The 22,427-nt window shown below is 37.3% G+C and overlaps 1 protein-coding gene across 1 annotated transcript; it reads left to right on the forward strand.

The window, feature by feature from the left end:
- The first annotated feature begins 915 nt into the window (after positions 1 to 915).
- LOC117327679 (serine hydroxymethyltransferase, cytosolic-like) lies at positions 916 to 22,168 on the forward strand. Its single transcript, XM_033884780.1, has 7 exons — positions 916 to 1,140; positions 1,833 to 2,191; positions 3,409 to 3,621; positions 3,798 to 3,911; positions 17,045 to 17,167; positions 18,558 to 18,785; positions 20,403 to 22,168. The coding sequence occupies exons 1-7, from the start codon at positions 935 to 937 to the stop codon at positions 20,567 to 20,569; spliced, it is 1,410 nt and encodes a 469-aa protein (XP_033740671.1). The 5' UTR covers positions 916 to 934; the 3' UTR covers positions 20,570 to 22,168.
- The last annotated feature ends 259 nt before the right edge of the window (positions 22,169 to 22,427 follow it).

Here is a 22,427-nt window from a genome sequence, read left to right on the forward strand (position 1 = left end):
TAAAATAGACCAGTGGAGGTAAATCTTAAAATAGACTAGTAGAGGTAAATCTTAAAATAGATTAGTAGAGGTAAATCTTAAAATCCTTCGTCTGCACACAACTGATCTATTAAGACTATACTATGGTATACAACACTGTTCACAACTGACTTTGTACCAATGCTGTGGTAAACCGATTGCATTAATGTCATGTAAATATATCCTCTAGAACCGCTAGGTTAAATGCAGTTAAATCCCATAGGTTGTACATAGAATTTATTTTGAACATCATAGTAAAAAGTTTAGGGAGGGGGCATCAAGTCAGATAATACTGCTGACTTCTTGACTTATAAACTTTAACAATAAATCATCCAGTAAAGCTCTGCAATATGTATTTAGTAAAATGAGGGACCAATCTAAATCTGTTGCTTTTACTGAAAGTATATCATAATCATATAAAGATCCCGAGCCCACATTTTTTTTATAATTTCACGATACACCTCGGATGTGTACATGTTCAATAGGGATTTTAAAGACTTCTGATGTCAAGTCACTGCTACAAAAACAGATCCTCAAAGAAATTGTGTGAAATAAAAGCCAAACTTTCTTAAATTCTACCTGACTATTAGATAATACGACCATTATATATACTTATATTCCTCCAAAATGGTCACTTGTATTTTTGATCGGAGTTTATTTACCTGGACATATTGTTTGTAAAAAAAATAGTGCAGACGAACTCTGTGATGATGTATATTCGGTGATTTATCCTTTGAATGTAGTTGTATTTAAACCCGATTTGATGAAATGAAGGTAGATAATTCTACTAAAACTTTCACACATCATACCTGTATCCAACGAAAGAAAATGTAACAGAATTTCATTTTTTGTTATCTACCGGTATACTGTATTGTACCACTGTTATAATTGTATTTATTCAGAAAGAACGTGAATCATGAACGGTATAGGAGATCACTGGAACATGACTACAGATATCCGAGTGGAAGATCCTGAGATTTCACAAATAATTGTTAATGAAAAGGAGCGACAAAGAAAGGGACTTGAACTGATTGCCTCGGAGAACTTTACCAGCAAGGCAGTTCACCAAGCTTTAGGATCATGTCTGACCAACAAGTGCTCTGAGGGTCAACCAGGTCAAAGGTCAGCAAATCAATAATAATGACAGCCTATAATGATATGTGACGAAAATTACGAAGCTGATTGATTAATATTTGTCAGTTTAAACTTATAATGAAATAGATCAATCAAACCACTAAATAAGTTTGCTTTACTATACCAGATTCAGTGTTACAAAGGTGAGGTGTGTGGTGGGGTGGGATGGAGTGTTGATTTGTAGATACCGCCAGTATTTGATATTTGATCTTGAGAATTGTAGAGTAAAGGGCCTTGAAAAACTGTAGAATTATGGGGTAAAGAACCTTGAAGTGGACCTCGACCATCTTTTAGTATCACAAATGTCCATGGTGTTAAACCTCTTCTAAATGAACAAGAAATAAAGGCTATAATATGGCTCGGTGGAAGACTGTTAAAATTATTTTTCTTTCCACAACTTTAATTTTTTGATGTAAAATTCAAAAGTTGGTCAGATATATATTTGAAAGTAAATATCGATCCCATTAAGCATATACAATGGGAAAATATTATTTGTTTGGGATTTCATAATATTACATGAAGAATAACTTGGCTTGATGACTTCAAGTGCTTTTTGCTACTTACTGTTTCTTTTGTCATCCTTTTAAGAAATAACTTGTTCTTGCTCGGAAAACAGTCTGCTTTCAGCTGTCAAACAATACACTCTCTTCTTGATCAGATTGATTCTATTAAACACACAGGTTCTATGGTGGAAATGAGTTCATTGACCAGATTGAGGTGCTGTGCCAGAAGAGGGCGTTAGAGGCTTATGGATTAGATAGTGACAAATGGGGAGTGAATGTACAACCTCTGTCTGGATCACCTGCCAACTTCGCTGTATACACTGCCTTGGTGGGGCCTCATGGACGCATTATGGGTCTTTACCTACCTGACGGAGGTCACCTCAGCCATGGCTTCATGACCCCATCTAAAAAGATATCAGCCACGTCCGTTTACTTTGAGTCCTTCCCCTATAAAGTTGATCCCGCAACTGGACTCATTGATTATGACCGCCTCCATGAAAATGCCAAAATGTTCCTTCCAAAGATGATTGTAGCTGGTAAGTGTGTCTTCTTCAGTGAACATTTTTATGAAGACTTGATTAAAACAAACAAAATCTACACATGGTTTTGTAGACATTCCTCATTCAGAACTATCCTCACCAACCGCCCACTATCACATTCCATCGAAAAAACAACAACAACATTACTTTAACTCCGTGATATAACATTCAGAAAACAATTTCATGATTTCTGCATATTTTCAGATACCTGAGCTACTCTTTTATTATCAATGTAAGACATAAGAAAAGTATTTAACCATTAAAATGTCTTGTGTTATAATCATTATGAATCACATAGATACATAAATATATGATCACTTGTTCATTGTTTTTTCTGCTCCTCTATACCCTAAAATATCGATAATAAACCTGAATCGAAAATAGGCCGGTTTTGAAAGTAAACCTTGGGTATTCTTGTAGTCAAATGTATCTTGAAAATATGCCGACTTTGAAAATCGGCCGTACTTGAAAGTTAGTCTTGGATTCCTTGCAGTGAAATACAGTTATATCTCAAAGATTAGCCGAATTTCCTCACTATTTATAACGCTTCTAACGAACCTATGTATGATTCGAATTTTTACAAATCGAAGTTTTCAATGTATCAAACTTTTTTCAATGGACTGTTAGCTATGATATTACAGGTAATAGACATCTCATGATTCGATCAAAAATTACCTGTACTGACCACTGGACAGGTGTTTGTCGTGACCCCCGCGGCAAGATTTCACACCTCTCCCACAAACTTCCTGACTGACAATAGGGATTACGATAGCGTATGTTGTCTACTCCCGATCATGGGGTTAATTAATAATTTATAGATGAATTGTGTATTTAGAAACCATGGCATTTAATAACTCTGGTAAAACATACCGGTAGTCGTCTTTGATGATCGTCGCCGCCATTGAAATCAGCGGTCGGTGAGTAAAATATCGAGTACGTTACGATATCTACCTGTTATCCCTAGGTTATACATGCAATGTGGCCACCCTACATCACTTGATATAATTGATATGGTAATCAGAGGTAACGAAGACAGGTCATTTTAGGTATAATTACACTAATATTTCGACATGCATGGCTGTGTCTATAAATGTATATTAATATCCCATGGCATGTTGCCCGTCATTTACATCTTTCCTTAACCAGACCTTTGATATTGAAATTGGATCCTTTCCCCTTACCAGTACTAAACTTTGTTTTATTCATTTATGGAGGTGTGAGTTGTTATTCAAGAAACCTTGACTACAAACGATTCCGTGAGATTGCCAATGAGAACGATGCTTACCTATTGGCTGACATGGCCCATGTTAGTGGTTTAGTTGCTGCTGGTCTCGTTTCAAATCCTTTTGAATGCTGTGACATAGTAACTACCACAACCCACAAGACTCTTCGAGGGCCACGATCCGGAATCATTTTCTACAGGAAAGGTATAAACTGAATCCACAGGGTGTTGTTAACCATAAAATTTATGATGATTATGATGCACCTGTGCTCACTGCCAATTAGTAACTATTGATGGATTCGTCAAATCTAAAATCTGTGCTGAGCATTTTCCCTTAACTTGTACAGACACACGTCTACCGTTGTTTCTGTGTAATTACAGGTGTGAGGAAAGTACTGAAGAACGGAAATCAAGTCATGTATGACATGGAAAAGAAGATAAATGCGGCAGTTTTTCCAGGACTTCAGGGAGGACCTCACAACCATCAGATAGCTGGTAGGATATTTTTATCTCACCTGGTTCGAAAGATCAAGGTAAGCTTATGCCATAAGTGCATTGGTCAAAACATTTCTTCTTCTTTATCCAGTTATTGGATTCAACTTAATATGACTGGAAGCATCGCAAGGTGGTGGGGATACAAAATCTTAAAAATGGCGTTTCTTCTAAATATCAGTCACAATGACCCAACAAATAATTTGTGAATGTAAATTTCAATGAACAAATTAATAGCAAACTAACACAGCTATTTTCACTAAAACCCATATCCCCCGACCATCCTTTACTCTTTAATCGTGTTTGCCAGAGGTTTCGATTTGGCTCGGAAGTCGAAACCATAGAGTGAAACGTGTTCGGATTGTTCGGAATTCGTAGCGGTGGTGTTATAGACATTTCCAGCAACTCTCTGAACCATGGCTGTGCAGGCCATTTAGGCGCAGAATTATTGTCGCATCTGCTTTTTGAGATCCAGCACATGAGAGATGATACAAAACGGTGGGTTTACGAAATTGTTTGTTGAACTCCAATTGACCTAGGCGAGAGCATAGACTCCCCTCCGACTGTGAATCCCAGAACAGACTATTGAATCCCTGTAGCTGAGCGTTTTGACCGTTCGCGAATCTGTCGACTTATGTGGTCCCCATATCTGGTCTATGTACGTAAGTAGACGCGGATGAAGCATCCAGTTGTGTTTGTCGTATGTGCATATTTTATCGAAATTCCATTCGCGAGGGCCTCTGCCCATATTGCTCAAGCCAGTTTCAACAATTCCTTGCTTGAACCACCCATGAGGTTTACATAAGCCACGGCGAAAATATTGTCGATTAGAACCTGAACCCGTTTGCTTCGTAGAATTGTAGAAAACGCTTTGATAGACATATGTATCGCCATCATCTCGCGTTCGTTTGATGATCGGAGGAAAAGGCGTACATTCCAGTTTCCCGATGTTCCCCTTTTCCCGCAAACACCTCCCCATCCAAGATGGGAGGCATCAGTTGTAATCTGTACCTCGTATGCGGACATAGTTCTCTGTGGTTCCAATAATCGACAGTCTTGTCACTATTTAAGCGCTGATGTTACACCAGGTGTAACTACCAGGCCCGAGTTCCATGAGTCACGCTGACTCGAAAGTCTGTATGTGTGTCGTAAAACAGTTTACCAGGCGTGACAGTACAAGCCACAGAAACACACTGTCCGGCAACTTTAGCGAGCGTACGAGCTGGGTTGTTTTTGGTTTTTTCCTTACTTAATACGTTGGATGCAGCTTCACCTGTTAGCTCCGAAAATGTTTTTTCCATTATCCATCTATCTCCTCGTTTCCCGGACTAGTTTCACTTTCCTTAGGTTCCTATTTGACACGGATACTTCTTTCTTACTTTTCACTTCACTAAACACCTGGACCCCCGAGCAATGATTGCATCCATGAAATTGTCCAATTTTGCATCCATCAATGTTTGAACGCGTCCTTTTTGTTGAGTATACTTTGTTGAGTATACAAGTAGAGAATAGCCTAATCCGATACATCATCAGTATCTGATCACATTATCTGGGTCATGTGTCTACTGGGACTGCCATTCAAGGGGGCTGAGGGGTGGGGCAAAATGGGGACAATTTTGCTCTATTGATATAAACGACTGCTTCTCTAGAACAAAGCACTGAATCTCATTCATATTTGACTGGAATCATCCCTAGGTGGGGCGGATTCAAAATTGTACAAGTGGCTGGGATGATCTCCTTGAGGCCCGAGGCGTTTAGCTCAATATTGGAAGTATGGGAAAGTCTTCAAAATCCTTCTTCTGTAAGAATGAAAGATTTGACCCATATTTGGTCTGAATCATGTTTTTGTGAAGGGTTACTCAGTTATATAAACGCTGAGGCTGGAACACCAGGCGGTTGGATGGTGGGGCTCGATAGGGGACTGGCTTCCAGATCAAAGGAAACCATTAATGATCTTTTGGAGATAATACATATGCTAATGCAGGAGTCTTCCTTTACTCTGCGTTTCTCCTATCGGGATGATGCAGATTGTAAAGCCTGGACAGGCAGGTTCTATATTTTCACATTGTTCCTCCTTTATCGACACTGGTATTTACACTCCAAACCACGGGGATGCACTGCTGTTGTTCTGGGTAAAAGTGAAATCAGACATATCCTGGAAACAATGTTCAACTCTTTTTAACATGTCAGTTTCCAGTATATCGAAAACATTTCCTTCCATAATAAAAGCAATATATATATATGTCACGCACGCATAGATGTTTACGTTTTATTTATAGTCTTGTGTGTGTCATTATGTCACGTGGTGTGTATGTGAGTAAGCAAGAGTGTGAAAGACAGAGCGTTCAGGTGAGAACGAAGGTGGAATTGGTATTGTCCACTTGTCGGGTAGTTTTATACCCTTTTTCCACCAGGAATTTATGCATGTAGGAAGCCTAGACAGCAGACTGGGGTAAGTATTCTCTCTATCATCTATAATTTGTTTTGGAATGGTTATTTTTATGCCATATTTATTGTGTCCCTGTTACCGGTCAAGCCATCTATCTATCGATGCGGTCCAGTCATGCGTAACTATATATATTTGTTGTTATCGAAGACAGGTGTTTATATGCATGTAACGTTGAAATTATCAAGTATAACTAGGAATATTTATAGTATACTTATTATCAGACTATGTATATGTACGTTCATTGTTAAAATTATGTCAATTTCACTTATTAACCGTAATTTTGTTCCCGTAGAAGTTGTATGGAAGCCCTGAGTTGTAATTATGTGTGTATGGGATAGCGTGGTGCGCGCAGCGCCAATATTGGTATCGTAGTTTATACACGTCAATTCCGGATATTGTTATCCGGTGTATTTTGTATGTTACATTCGCTTGTTGGTTTCCGTTCTCCTGCTCGACCATTAAACCACGAGGTTATATTAGCCTGGGCTGTTTGTGATTTTGTGTTCCATCCACTCAACTGGCGTGGTGGCAGCGGTGGGATCTGATTCAGTACCATAACGCTGTTTGACAAGTCTCGGTAAATCCGGGTTTATCAGACGTAACCAGGTTAACACAACGAAATTTTCCAGGGACGGTGAAAGTTCTTCGTCCTCGGTGACTTCCTCCCCGTGATGACTAATGCCGGAATCTTTGCACAAGAGATTGTCCTCAACAAATGCGATAAGGCGTTGGTACAAATCTTCCGGTCGTTCGTTTGGGTCTAATTTTATACTTGAAAAGTCAATAAAGTGGGCCCCGGTTGATTGAAAACCATAATGTAAGCGAATGGTTTGCCATATTTGGTCAATAGAAATGGAGTTCTTAACAATGGTGTTTCTAGATACGACCGGACAATAGTTGGCTATTTGGCCTAACATTAACTCCAACATGTTGACCTTTTGTTCACGAGTCCGACGATTGCGTTGAGGAACCTCGTCACCATCATTCACAAATCCACGGAAAGCGGATGCTTTTGATTTCTTTAACCAGTGGGCACCGTCGACCAAAAACGGGGCGAAGTTGGGGTCTAATGAAAGTGTATATAATAAGTTCTGACGCCAATTTTCGAAAGAGTTCACTGTTTCGATTTTGGTTAAACACCATTGTTTTGGTGCTCTGTGTGTGTTAGCCATGGTGATGAGCTATACTGTACTGTACTGTAAATAGACTGGGCTATCCTCGGTAGACTTTACTACGGTATGACTTCTGTGTTTAGCGTGTCTGATGTATAACATGTACTTACAAAGTTTGTTTGTAGTCAGGAGTGAGATCGTAAATCGCTGCCACCACGCCAGTTGAGTGGATGGAACACAAAATCACAAACAGCCCAGGCTAATATAACCTCGTGGTTTAATGGTCGAGCAGGAGAACGTGCATGCTAACATGCTAATCCACATCGAACATGCTAATCCACCCCAGCAACCGGATATCCCGTCAGTAATATCCCAGCCTCCTGTTCGCGATCAGGACACTAGCACTAGTCCCCCTGATGACGTCAGAGGTGGTGCTGACTCTTCCAATAATCACACATCTCCTGGAAGTGACACTGGTTGTTTCAACGCTACCACTGATAGTGACACTGAAGTTGTTTCACCCACTACTAACTTTAATCAGACTCTCCCGCTCAGTGATGCTCCCAGACGTTCCAGTCGCACAAAGCAGATGCCCACGCGTCTTGCAGACTACGAGTTGTATTAGTTAACTGTTTTAATGGTATATCCTAGACTCCTCTGTTTTCTTTGAAGACCGGTGTAGTATGGTATTTTGACCCCCATGGTAAATTGACCCCGGGGTCAAAATACCATTATGGTAAAATGACCCCCCCCCCCATGGTAAAGTGACCCCCCCATACTAAAGTCACTAAAACATGATTTTCATATATCATTTTATATATTTTCATTAAAACAATATTGTATCATTATAAACAGTACAAGTTTGGAGGGGTAGGTTGACTATATAGTGAAATATAGGTGAATAGTTGATGAGAACATTAATGAAGAAATAAAGCTTTTTTATCATGAATTTTGGTAATTTTGGTAGCTTATTTTCAAAAAACCTTTATCAGCATCAATAATTCTATAAATTTTAACAACAACAACAAAATTGGTCTGGTCTGGGGTAACTAATTTTGATGAGTCATTTATGCCTGGAAGGGGGGGGGGGGGGGGCACTTTACCATGGCCATGGTAAAGTGACCCCCCCCCCCCCTCCTGCCCCTCCACAACCACCTACAAAGTTAACAATATTTTATTTGTTTACTTCCATTCATCAAAATATACATAAATAAAGTCAAGACAATTGGTCTTAGGGTAGGTGATTTTTTATGTAAGTTATATGGAGAGGTTGGGAAGAGGGAATCACTTTACCATGATTATAGTGAAAATATATTTTTGTGGATTTTTTTTTTTTTTTCACTTAATATTTTTTCAATTAACCTCAAATCATTAATCTATACATTTAAAAACCATTGAATTGAATCGTGATCAGTTAATTTAATGCGATTCATGTAATAAGAGGGAAGGGGGGGGGGGGGGGGGGGGGGGTCACTTTACCATGGCCATGGTAAAGTGACCCCCCCCCCCCCTCCTGCCCCTCCACAACCAACCACCTACAATGTTAACAATATTTTATTTGTTTACTTCCATTCATTAAAATATACATAAATAAATTCAAGACAATTGGTCTTAGGGTAGGTGATTTTTGATGTAAGTTATGTGGAGAGGTTGGGAGAGGGGAGTCACTTTACCATGATTATAGTGAAAATATTTTTTTGTGGATTTAATTTTTTTCACTTAATATTTTCCAATCAACCTCAATTCATTAATCTATACATTTAAAAAAATTGAATTGAATGGTTATCAGTGAATTTAATGTGAGTCATGTAATGAGGGGGAAGATGGAGGTGGGGGGGGGGGTCACTTTACCATGGCCATGGTAAAATGACCCCCCCACCACTCCCGCCCCTCTACACACCTACAAAGTTAACACTATTTTATTTGTTTTCCTTTCATTCATTATAATATACAAAAATGAAAATAATTGAAGTAAACTACTGAAAGTTTGGCAAAAAACTATTTTTTGATGGAGGGGGAGGGGGTCACTTTACCATAGCCAATCCAAATCATGTTGCTGTTAATGTATAGACCTGCCACGACTTGAAATGATCTACCCCAATACAATTCTGTTGATACTTCACGATCTGATTTATAGAATAATACTTATTTAACCAAAATTTTCAATAATTTATTTCAATTAATTAATCAATCTATATGTGAGAACATAAAGCATCTACAAAATGTTTGGATGTTAACATCATAACAACAAGTGATGTTAATGTGAGTCATGTGAGGAGTGGGGGAAAGCGACCCCCCTTCCTTACATAACTTACATCAATATCAATTATCTCAGGCCAATTTAGATTTGTTAAAATGTATAGATTAAGGAATTAAGGTTTATTAAGAAAAAAGGGTAAAATATTTTATTTTATTATGGATATAGTAGCGTAGTAAGTAAAATTGATTAATATATTTTATCAATTTTACTTATTACACTACCATATCACACATACATGATCACATCAAAAATTTTTCTTAGACAAATCTTGTTTTGTTATGATGGATATTTTAAGGAATTGAGTTTTTTTTAGGTCACTGAGACAAAGACTCAAGTGACCTATTCTAATCGCCTTTTGTCCGTCATCGTCTGTCGGCGTCCATAAACTTTTCACATTTTCGACTTCTCCAAAACCACTGAACAAAATTCAACGAAATTTGGCAGAAAGTTTCTATGGATGAAGGTCAACCAAAATTGTGAATTATATGGTCCCCACCCCCCAGGGGCCTGAGGGGTGGGGCCAAAAAGGGTCAAATTGACTAAAACTTCAAAAATCTTCTTCTCTACGCTCAGATATGGTGGAGTCAAACACTCTTTATAGATGAAAGAGTCTTGTGGTGCTTTACCAAAATTGTGAATTGCATGACCCTGGGGTCTCACGTTTGCCCCTTGGGAGGGGGTAAACTTTACTATAGTTTATATAGGGAAATCATATTTTTGACTATTATTTGTTGGATTTGTATTGGAATTCATTCTAACTTGGTTCAAATTATCAGCATAGGATAACAGTTTGATGGTATGTACATGTTGGCCCTGGTTGACCCCCAAGGGCTGGTGGGCGGGGCCAAAAATGGTCAAATTGACTGAAATTTCAAAAATCTTCTTCTCTACTCTTATATTTGGTAGAATCAAAAAATCTCAATAGATGGAAGGGTCTTATGGTGCTTTACCAAGATTTTGAATTTAATGACACAGGGGTCTTGCATTTTGCCCCTGGGGAGGGGGTAAACTTTACTATAGTTGATACAGGGAAATCACATTTTTGGCTATTATTTGTTGGATTTGTATTGGAATTTTTCAAACCTGGTCAACATCATCAGCGTTAGCTAACAGCTGATAGTACCCATATGTTGGCCCTGACTGACCCCCAGGGGCTGACAGGCGGGGCTAAAAAGTGTCAATTTGACTGAAATTTCAAAATCTTATTCTCAATACCTATATATAAGATAGAATCAAAAATGTTTCATAGAAGAAATGGTTTTATGGTGTTTTACTTGAATTGTGAATTTCATGACCCTGGGGCTTCACATTTGCGCCTTGGGTGAGGGTAAACTTTGCGATGGTTTATATAGGGAATTCATATCTTTGACAATCATTTGTTTTGTCTATTTGAATTCATTTTAACTTTCTTAAAATTATCAGCAAGGGATGACAGCTTAATATGCACATGTTGGCCCTGACTGACCCCAAGGACTGATGGGTGGGGCCAAAAAGGGTCAATTAAATTAACTGAAATATTTCAAATCTCAGGTGACCATTAAGGCCCGTTGGGCCTCTTGTTTTTTTTAATATTTTGTGAAAAAAAAGTCAATCACAAAAATGGCCATGGTGAAGTGACCCCCCCCCCCCCCCCCCCCCCCCCCCCCCCCCCCCCCCTTTACATGATCACATCAAAAACTTATGAGATCAATTTTGTTTTGTTATAATGTATAGGTTAAAGATTTGAGGTTGATCAAAGAAAATTTTTTTTTTTTTAAAATGTCAAAATATCTTGTTTCGTTATGATCATGGTAAAGTGACCCAAACCTGCACCAGCTTTTGCAATGATCTACCAAAATCTAATATGGTAAATACTTTATTTTTTTTTAAGTAAACTTGTTATAAAAGTTTGGTGAAAAAGGTATATCAAAGTATTGTAAAAGTAGTGGAAGGGAATGAGCGGGGGAAGGGGGGGGGGGGGGGTCACTTTACCATGGCCATGGTAAAGTGACCCCCCCTCTTCCTCCTTACATGTACATGATCACATCAAAAACTTATCTGAGATCAAATTTGATTTGTTTTGTTATAATGTATAGGTTAAAGAATTGAGGTTGATCGAATAAAAAAATTTGAAAAAAAAATGTCAAAATATCTTGTTTCGTTATGGCCATGGTAAAGTGACCCAAACCTGATCCAGCTTTTGCAATGATCTACCAAAATCTAATATTGTAAATACTTTATTTTTAGTGGAGTAAACTTGTTATAAAAGTTTGGTGAAAAGGTATATCAAAGTATTGTAAAAGTAGTGGAAGGGAATAAGCGGGGGAGGGGGGGGGGGGGGGGGGGGTCACTTTACCATGGCCATGGTAAAGTGACCCCCCCCCCCTTCCTCCTTACATGTACATGATCACATCAAACACTTATCTGAGATCAATTTTGGTTTGTTTTGTTATAATGTATAGGTTAAAGAATTGAGGTTGATAAAAAATTTTTTTTTTTTTTTTTAAATGTCACAATATCTTGTGTCGTTATGATCATGGTAAAGTGACCCAAACCTGCCCCAGCTTTTGCAATGATCTACCAAAATCTAATATTTAAATACTTTATTTTTTGTGAAGTAAACTTGTTATAAAAGTTTGGTGAAAAAGGTATATCAAAGTATTGTAAAAGTAGTGGAAGGGAATAAGCGGGGCCATGGTAAAGTGACCCCCCCCCCCCCCTTTCCGGACTTGCATCAAAATCACTTATCTGATACAATATAGCTTTTATTAAAAAAATATGTTGAATGATATATGAAAAACAAGTTAGGATTTTTTTTTGTTTTTTTTTGTTTTTTTGGAAGGGGGGGTCATTCTACCATGGGGGGGGTCATTTTACCATAATGGTATTTTGACCCCGAGTCATTTCACCATAATGGTATTTTGACCCCGGGGTCATTTCACCATGATTCAAAATACCATGCTACACCGGTAGTCTTAACTTGTAATTTTGTTTACTCTATTTGAATGATTTTCCATTGCTACCAACCTATAGAAGTGCCATAAACATTGAGAGAACAATGTGAACTCTGATAAGCATATCTTTTGACAAAAGAAAAAAGGGTAGCGCCAATATTGGTATTGTAGTTTATACACGTCAATTCCGGATATTGTTATCCGGTGTATTTTGTATGTTACATTCGCTTGTTGGTTTCCGTTCTCCTGCTCGACCATTAAACCACGAGGTTATATTAGCCTGGGCTGTTTGTGATTTTGTGTTCCATCCACTCAACTGGCGCAGGTGTAAAATCTATGGAAGCCCGTAGATAGCGTACGGTGTATCATTGTGTTATAATGTAAATTGTGGTTAAACAGTTATTTATGCAGATTTTGGACACGCATCTTAGATTATAATTGTTAGCAACATAATTTAGGATGAATTATTGTAAATATCGGTAACTATTTAGGAATAAATTGTTTATGTAGTAGTTAGGAAATCTTAGACATTAATGTTGTGTATGGAAGAATGAGTGTTAATTCAATATTATTGTACGTTTATAGCTTCATGTGATGGGCAGGCAACGAGAACTACTTCTGTAAGCCGGCAAGAAAAGACATGACACCTCATCTTTGTAAAGGCAGCACCAGGACCGACCAAACAGATTATCGAGTCTTCAGCGTCAAGGTCAGCTGTGTAAATAGGGCAGTCTACAGGCGGGCATGAAGAGTATGCCATTTATCATTGTTGAAAGATAGCCTCGGATTGGAGGAACTTTGTATGACGTACCAGACACAGACAGGTATCTGGGTACATACACTTTGCTCAGAAGCAAGGTTACTTTGAAGAGAATTGGGGTAAATTCTCAGGTTCTTGGAACCATACCTATTTAGCGACAGGTACAGAGATACTGTACACGCTGTATGTTAGGCATTGGACAACACTGAGATGTGGTGCTCCCCAGTTGTGAAGAGCCTTTAGTTATCTGTAGAACATTATCGTATGAAAGGTAGTGAGAGTGATCGTGAGTGTGAATACAACTAGGTATATATTAAGTTTGTGTGTGTAAATAAATTTGTATATATGTATTTTCTCTTTGTTCTGGTTTTTCCTGTGTCTATTTCCTGAATGCTTGACTGAGGCTCGTCCTGCGTTACAATATATATATAACTTTTGTTCCATTGTTCCTTGGACGTGAACATCTTACAAGTGAAAACATTCTGGAGCACAACACAGTATTCTCGAAGCATTTTCGGCAAGTGGGCGACTGTCATACTTGACGGTACATATATCCTTATCCCCGAGTTCTGATCACCAGAGAATCTCCTACTGTGGTCAGAGGGAACTATTTGATGAGTATATCTATGCTTAAAGGTTACATTCTGGACAGCGTACCTTTTCCTGGAAGCGATGATGATGCAAAGATTACAAAAGCCATCAGGGATAGTCTCTCCTGGCTTGAGAAAAATGACAATGTCGTTGTGGATTGAGGGTTTAAGGATTTTTGCGAGATTTGGAATCACGTGGTTTGACAACAAAGATGCTGTCTTATCTAAAACCTAGTTTTTGTTTGATTTGCTTTGTTATTATCTAACGACAGCAACCTAGCCAGACTTAACATGGCGACCTACAAGACAACCTTGATAACTAAAATCCAGATTGGCAGTGGAGTCATATCACACACGATTCAAGCAATGGCTGTTTATCCAAACACAACTTGCCTCAAACTATTTCATTGATGTCATCGAGGCACTCGAGAGAAACGTAATAGCCTGTCTCAATGGAATCCGATTCCTCTATATGAACACCAGAGCGAGACGCAAAGGATAGGATGATGGGCGACATGAAAGCGCCTTAGTGCTCAATCTAAAAAGAAGCGCCAATTCATTATTACAAATTGTCAAACTAGATGCGACTGCGGATAATTGTGACTATACAAAGTTAGACATGGAATACCTTTGGACAATATCCTTTGGCACATAACCAAATATCACTAGCATCTGGCTGCATCAGTGAGCACCTCAGTGATGATGGTGACAACGAAATCTGGATCTTGGGGCATTGTACGATGTCAGATCCACTCGAGGCATATGAGCAGTGTAGAGTACAATGTTTGGATCCAGCATGACATCTCCAACTCCATTAATCTCATAAAGGATTATTAATGTCAGCGTCCTACTGGACAGAGAGCCATAGGTGTTGGTGCACACGTAGCCAGTATTATATACTATTTAGGATACTACATGCGTTTGGAAACTAGTAAGCCTTTCCATCGAAAGTTAAAGGGTGTAGACAAATCTAAAGTAATGTAGATTTCGCTACCAGTCGTCATCATCCAGGTATTAGATATAGTTTACTTGGGCAATTAAAACCAACACAGCCATAACCAATCAGATTATAGGACGAGGAAGGCATATTAGATTCCAGATTAGGTGGTTTAATGGGTAAACCACCATAAATCTATCATATAGCGTGCTTGTCAGAAAATTGATTCAGTAGTCGAAAAAACATTTAATATTTGTGGTTATCAGGGAATAGGGTGGCCATTTTGAAATTGTAAATGTCACTTTAGTTGGATATTAGTGTAGGTGTTCAGTCCCTGTGTACTAATGAAACCAAGTATAAATATTTTACTTCAGTTCACTTTACAATATTGCAATGCAAAACAGATTATCCTCTTTGCTCGTTTTTTCCTTTGAAAATTATATAGCAATATTTCTAATTCTTTTTACTTACTTGCAAAAAAAATCCTAATTACTGTTTTAGGCAATTCATTTGATACAGTTTGGAGATGTTTTAGCACATATTACGAATGGACTGTAAATGGAAGTTGCATTTATGATCAAAGTCCATCACATTTCTATCTCCTGTTCCTAATTAATAATGTAACTTCTTGCTTTTGTATATATGATATCTTGCATGTTATTATCAACATGATTATGCTAATTTTTCTAAAAAAAAATTACAGAAATGATATTGTAGCATTTTCCCTCAAAACCATTTTTTTTTTTCATTTTTGGCACAAAAAGAGCTTTACATTCTTGCGTATGTACATGTTTGGACTTAAATGCCTGTTTTTAAAGTAGGACTACAGAGGCTACCGATAGCACATACAAGCTATCGTATTTGATTTTAGGTCATCTTGAAATCCCACCATTGGACAAGAGTTCACGAAAATACGTTGTTAGTTCATGAATCAAGGTCAAAGGTCAATAGGCCAAAATGTTAAGGTATCTTTTCACTAATTGATATTGCCACGTGTTGGTCGGAATTAAACAAGAAGTCAACTGATCATAGACCATGGTTACTAAGTCAAAGGTTAAGGTCATTTGGGTCAAATGGGAATGGTTTTGTCATTATCATCTGAATATGTTAAATCTTCAAAATCGTTCTCTGTTTCGAAAGCAGGATGTCCAAATTCAGTCTGAACCATCTTTGGGTTGTGTTGTCATGTCATGTGTGAAATAAATATATAAGCTGCATCATCACCCAGGTGCCGTGTTTGTTATTACAGGTTTACTTGTTTCAGCTATAAAGGCTTGTCATCACTAGACATGATCATCAGAACATAAATATACTATTTTTTAAAGTGAAGTTTAAAATTACATATACATGTAAGCCATGACATTATATTCATTGTTTGTACCGTCACGTGACAATAACAATAGACGTATACAAAATACATGCACAGAGCAAAGTACAATTGTATTTCCTAAAATGATATAGAAGTGTTTACTATATGATGGAAATCTGAGCGTTGGAGTCCAGAATCTCATGTCCCTGTGATAAAATGTAAACTCTCTGTTTTGGAGCCATATTGTTCGTTCTACATAATAAAGTAATCCAGGTGAGATTTGGTCCTGCATGGACTGATGTTTTTTTTTTTTTGTATACTAGAAAATGATACACATGATGGTACGGAAATCTGTGATATGTATCGGTAGTCAGCCTATCTGTATACACATGAAGAATTAATTTTATTCCACAAGTGTTGTGCCATGTTATAATTTGTATCTGTAACAAACTGATATGTCTGGCCCCCCACTGTCCATCATTACCGTTGAGCCTGGACCTCACACCTAAAGATCCTTGACAGCATAACTCAGTATCACATCTTTTTTGTAGTAGTTTTATAAGCTTTAACTTTAGCAGGACAAAAAGATCCTTGACAGTAGAATGTAAGCCACTCTTAGATGTGGTATTTGCTAAATTTTCTGTGTGCTCCACGACAGATTTATGACTGTTTGTCCGATATTTGAGCATATCTTTCTTACTACATTTTACTTCTGCTGCATCATGCCATAGTACCTTAAACGTAATGTCGTCTGTATTTGGATATTTTTTCTCACTTTGTTTGTAGGTGTTGCTGTAGCCCTGAAGCAGGCATGCACACCAGAATTCAAGACTTACCAACAACAAGTCATCAGTAATGCCAGGGCCATGTGTGCAGCTATGCAAAAAAGAGGATACACCATTGTGACCGGTGAATGAAAAAAATAATAGCAGTTTTTATACATCATCAATTAGGACAGATATATTATGGTATATAGTCGTCTGTCGGTGAACAATTGATTAAAAGTTTGTGGGCAATGTTGTCCAATGGACTACAGTTAAGCTAGTTACTATAGTTTTGTCTCGCTTCAGGTTGTTAAGTATGAATGTGAAATGGTATATTACAACCAGAACTGTGTAACAATGTTTGTTTGTACTTCTTTTGCCCGTGCAACAATAATCTAGCAATAATGAATATAACAATGTTTTTTATATTTATATTCGTGTTTCCATAGTTACCATGAACACAATAATAGTTTCATACTATACAGTATTGTAAGTGTACCTTTACAAGTCTGTTTTTGAACTTATCACTAGCTCACATGATACTAAAGGTCAGTGAGCTTATGATGTGGTGCATGAGTGGGGATCTGTCGTCCGTCCGTCTACATTTTAACATCTTCTAGAAAAAAATATGCAACTGATAACTGATATTTTGCAAGGAGGTTCGTGTGGAAGCGCATATTTCCGTTTCCTCATACAAATGACCTTGACCTATTTCAAGGTCACAGGGGTCAAATATGTTAAAAACTTCAAGAATCTTGTCAAGTCCCAGAAAGCCCAGGGGACTAATATTTTGCCAGCAGATTAACCTAGTGCAGAGTGGTATAAATTTTCCATATCAATGACCTTTCCCTATTTTCAAGCGCACAGGTGCTAAATATTATCAAGTTCTAAAAGACCCAGGGTACTCATCTTAGATATGTTAAAGACTTCCAATCGGTGATCTTCTTTTCAAATCCAAGAAGAACCAAATGCATAATATTTTGTCAACAGGAAGGAAGGATTGAGTGTTGTAATATTCAACATGTGAATGACCTTGGCCATTTTCAAGGTCACCATTGTGAAATATGAAATATGTGCTTCACATCATGCTTCATGTTGCAACATTTAACGGGTTTCGCATTGGTTATGTTTGATTTAACAAACACGCCCAACAAAAGTAATTTTTGGTATTTCAGTACCGTTAATTGACTTGGACATTTATGCAAAATCCTACATTATTATTCATCAATACATGAGTGAGTCACTCTACCTCTGTTTGAAGTATTATTTATCACATTACATATTATGGTCAACATAAAAATTGAAAATAGTAATTTTTCCATAATTCCTAATTGGCCATGTGAGCGGTTCAGACCCTCTGTGCCTCTTGTTTGCATGAGGTATTGAGTCGATTTTTGAAATTAATGTTTTAACAAGGCCACACAGAATTGTTATAGATCCATTAGTGATGCTCTTGATAGAATTGGTGAAAACGTTCGGCGTTTAAAATCTCACAAACCAATTTTGTCTTTATTATATACATATTATATATGTAGGTGGAACGGACAATCATCTGATTTTGGTAGACCTTCGTCCTAACAAGATTGATGGAGCCCGTGGTGAGAAAATCCTTGAGGAAATAGGCATTGCAATCAACAAGAACACTTGCCCAGGGGACAAGAGTGCCCTGAAACCAAGTGGCCTGAGAATAGGAACACCAGCTCTCACATCCAGGAATTTGAAAGAAGCAGATTTTGAACAAGTTGTCGAGTTTATTGACAAAGGTATGTTTTTTGCATAGTGTAAAGTGTATTATCAATTTTCAAATACATATATATGCTAATTGATCGGTTGATGTGCTCAAAATACAAGTAGTATGAAATCATATACAGGAACTGAAATTGGTGCATGATTTAGCATTCGACTTCTAAATTCGAAAAGTGTTAAAATTCAGAGTAGGTTCTTATTAGCCCCCTACCAGTGAAACCGGGGGGACTATAGGTTTTTCTTCGTCCGTCCAGCAGGCCGTTCACTCAGTTGTCCGCATGTTTATCATGCTTCAAGGTATGTCGGTGAAAGTTGGTATGTAACTTCAGCATGAGTAGCTACAGATCATGTTCCGAGTATCAGGTTTTTTTGGAGTCCAAGGTCACTTTATCACTCGATATTGGTAGTGGTATACAATGAGTACAGTTGGACGGAGTATATTTTGATATTGGTAGTGGTATAATGTGAATACAGTTGGACGGAGTATATTTCGATATTGGTAGTGATATACTGTGAATACAATTAGACGGAGTATATTTCTATATTGGTAGTGGTATACTGTGAATACATGGTCAATTAGACGGAGTATATTTCTATATTGGTAGTGGTATACTGTGAATACAATTGGACGGAGTATATTTCGATATTGGTAGTGATATACTGTGAATACAATTAGACGGAGTATATTTCTATATTGGTAGTGGTATACTGTGAATACATGGTCAATTAGACGGAGTATATTTCTATATTGGTAGTGGTACACTGTGAATACAATTGGACGGAGTATATTTCGATATTGGTAGTGGTATACTGTGAAAACTATTAGACGGAGTATATTTCTATATTGGTAGTGGTATACTGTGAATACAGTTGGACGGAGTATATGTCGATATTGGTAGTGGTATACTGTGAAAACAATTAGACGGAGTATATTTCTATATTGGTAGTGGTATACTGTGAATACAGTTGGACGGAGTTTATTTCGATATTGGTAGTGGTATACTGTGAATACAGTTGGACAGAGTTTATTTCGATATTGGTAGTGGTATACTGTGAAAACAGTTAGACAGAGGATATTTCCTTGTGAGGTAATTTTATAGGCCAACATAAAATGTTATTGATGCAAATCATTACTGAACCAAACTCAGATGAAAAAGTCCATGTCCTGAAATAATGCTTGGAATATACATAACAATAATTACGTAAGTCATTCTTTCAGTTTTCTGCATGATAAGGGAGAGCAGATTTTATATCGGCTGAATGGAAAAATACATCACTGTTCATAGGTAATTTTTTTTTTTCAAAGTCTATTTCCCTAGTTTGGTCCCAGTTCTGCGTCAGAACTGGCAGTTGTCCTGCTATACTGCCTGTCAAAGGATACATTTTGTAACTTTGGTAACTTTTTAACAGTATACTTGAAAGTATTTGTTCATGTAACAAAAACACGGCAACAATACAATATCTAGTAATTGTCTAATAGCACAGTACATTGAGTGTAGTGTATCATGTGGGGCACTGACTAAATTTCAATACACTTGCTGATAAGCTGACAGCTAGAGCTCTACAACAATCACTTCACTTATCTGCAATTGTCCCTGTTAAACACTTCATCTTGATCTCTAAGGTTTTTTCAGGAATCAAGCTGGCCTTGGAAATCCAGTCGAACTGTGGACCCACTCTCAAGGAGTTCAATGCAAAAATCCATGAGGATGAAGCTGTGAAGACAAAAATAGCAGCACTCAAGCAAGAGGTGGAGTCTTTTGCACTGACCTTCCCTCTGCCTGGTCACGAGGACTGGTAGAGAGTCCAAGACTAAAAAAAAGGATTGGTAGACAACCTGTTTTTGAACTTTACATAAACGTTAATATAATCAATTTATTTACTGTACTGTTGTGTATGAGAAATATTTTGAAGAAACTACAAGTGTTTGTATCAAGGCATTCATCATATTGTACAGTGTCTTATCAGTTGCTAATCTGTTGTTTTTTCAAAACAATATATATGGGGGAGTTGTACTGAAATCAAACTCATGTAATAGTTGGTTGGAGTTGTACTGAAATCAAACTAATGTAATAGTTGGGTGGAGTTGTACTGAAATCAACATGTAATAGTTGGATGTAGTTCTACTGAAATCAACATGTAATAGTTGGTTGGAGTTGTACTGAAATCAACATGTAATAGTTGGTTGCAGTTGTACTGAAATCATCATGTGATAGTTGGATGTAGCTCTACTGAAATCGACATGTAATAATTGGGTGGAGTTGTACTAAAATCAGCATGTAATAGTTGGCTGGAGTTGTACTGAAATCAGCATGTAATAAATATATCATATGTATGTAATGCAATGGTAATGGATTTTGCGAGTTATGTACCTTTGCTTGAGCATTGTGTCACCGATAAGATGTGTATATGTGTATGTATGACAGTAGTTTGTTTAATTATAGTTGAATTATTGATTATAAGTGTGAATTATTGTGTTCAGAATGCAGGATACATGTATATGTATTTAGTGTGAGAGTGTTTGCAAGTGATTATGATAAGATTATTTCATAATGAAAACAGTGTATGCTAATCGATGTGCACGACTGTGAATGGGAACGTGTGCTAGTTTAAATGTGTGAATGTAGCAAAGGTGTGTGGGGAGGGTAGTTGGCTAATAGTGTAGACGCCATTGGCTGGCACGTCATCAATAGGTAGTTTGGTTATAACTTCCTAATAGTGTTATAGTAAAGATTTGGTTTATGTAGTGTGGGTGCTGGTTTTACTCTGTGGCGTTGTAAATATTTCTTGTAGTTGTTGTATATTGCCAATGATGTATTGTTGAATATTGGCTTTATTCTACTAAGAAGGGGATTGCAGGTGATGATTGCTTATACACATTGTATATGTATATTAAAATTTTGAAATGGTAAATTGAATGGTTTATTCATCTTGTTAAATGTGACTTATTGTACTCTGTTGCATTATTAGAATATATAGGTGCATATGTATCATTTTTTTCAATTTATCATTACTGGGGTACACATGCTTAACAAGTCATGAAACATGGTTGAACATCATAAACCTTTGTTGAAAAATTAATCTTGATTATGTCTCACCCTAGAACAGGGTGTGAAATGAAAATCCCGATAATCAATGTATTGTATACCTTCATAATTTCTATCGACATGTAATCATGTTATGTGATAAATGAAACCCTTCGTGTAATCTGTTGAGATTACAGTGACCTCAATTTTGACCCCAGGTAGTTGAAATGTGAACTTGTTCAAGAGATGATTGTTGCGAGTACTCTGGGACAAATGTATTAATTTTCAGGACAACTGGATAATCAATGAAGTGGGTAGAGTGAGGATTTTTTTGTTAATTTATATATGTAGATCTTTGTATCACTTGAGCAAGTAAAAAAAAAACCAAGAATTCTGCGGAAATGGAAAGTCGTCTAAGCAGAAAGTTGAGTGATTACAAAAGGTATTGCACAGTTACAGATTTTCTATTTATAGTAACAGTGACCTTGACCTTTGGACAAGTGAAAAAACAACCTCATGCAAGCGCTTGTGATAAGGAAAACTGCTTGAAAATTAAATTTGATGGGCCCATAGGAACTGGAGTTATCACAAGGAAATAAGTTTTTCTATTTTTAGTAAGAGGACTTTAGCATT

Source organism: Pecten maximus, chromosome 1, assembly GCF_902652985.1.
Source record: "Pecten maximus chromosome 1, xPecMax1.1, whole genome shotgun sequence".
Taxonomy (NCBI): Eukaryota; Metazoa; Mollusca; class Bivalvia; order Pectinida; family Pectinidae; genus Pecten; species Pecten maximus.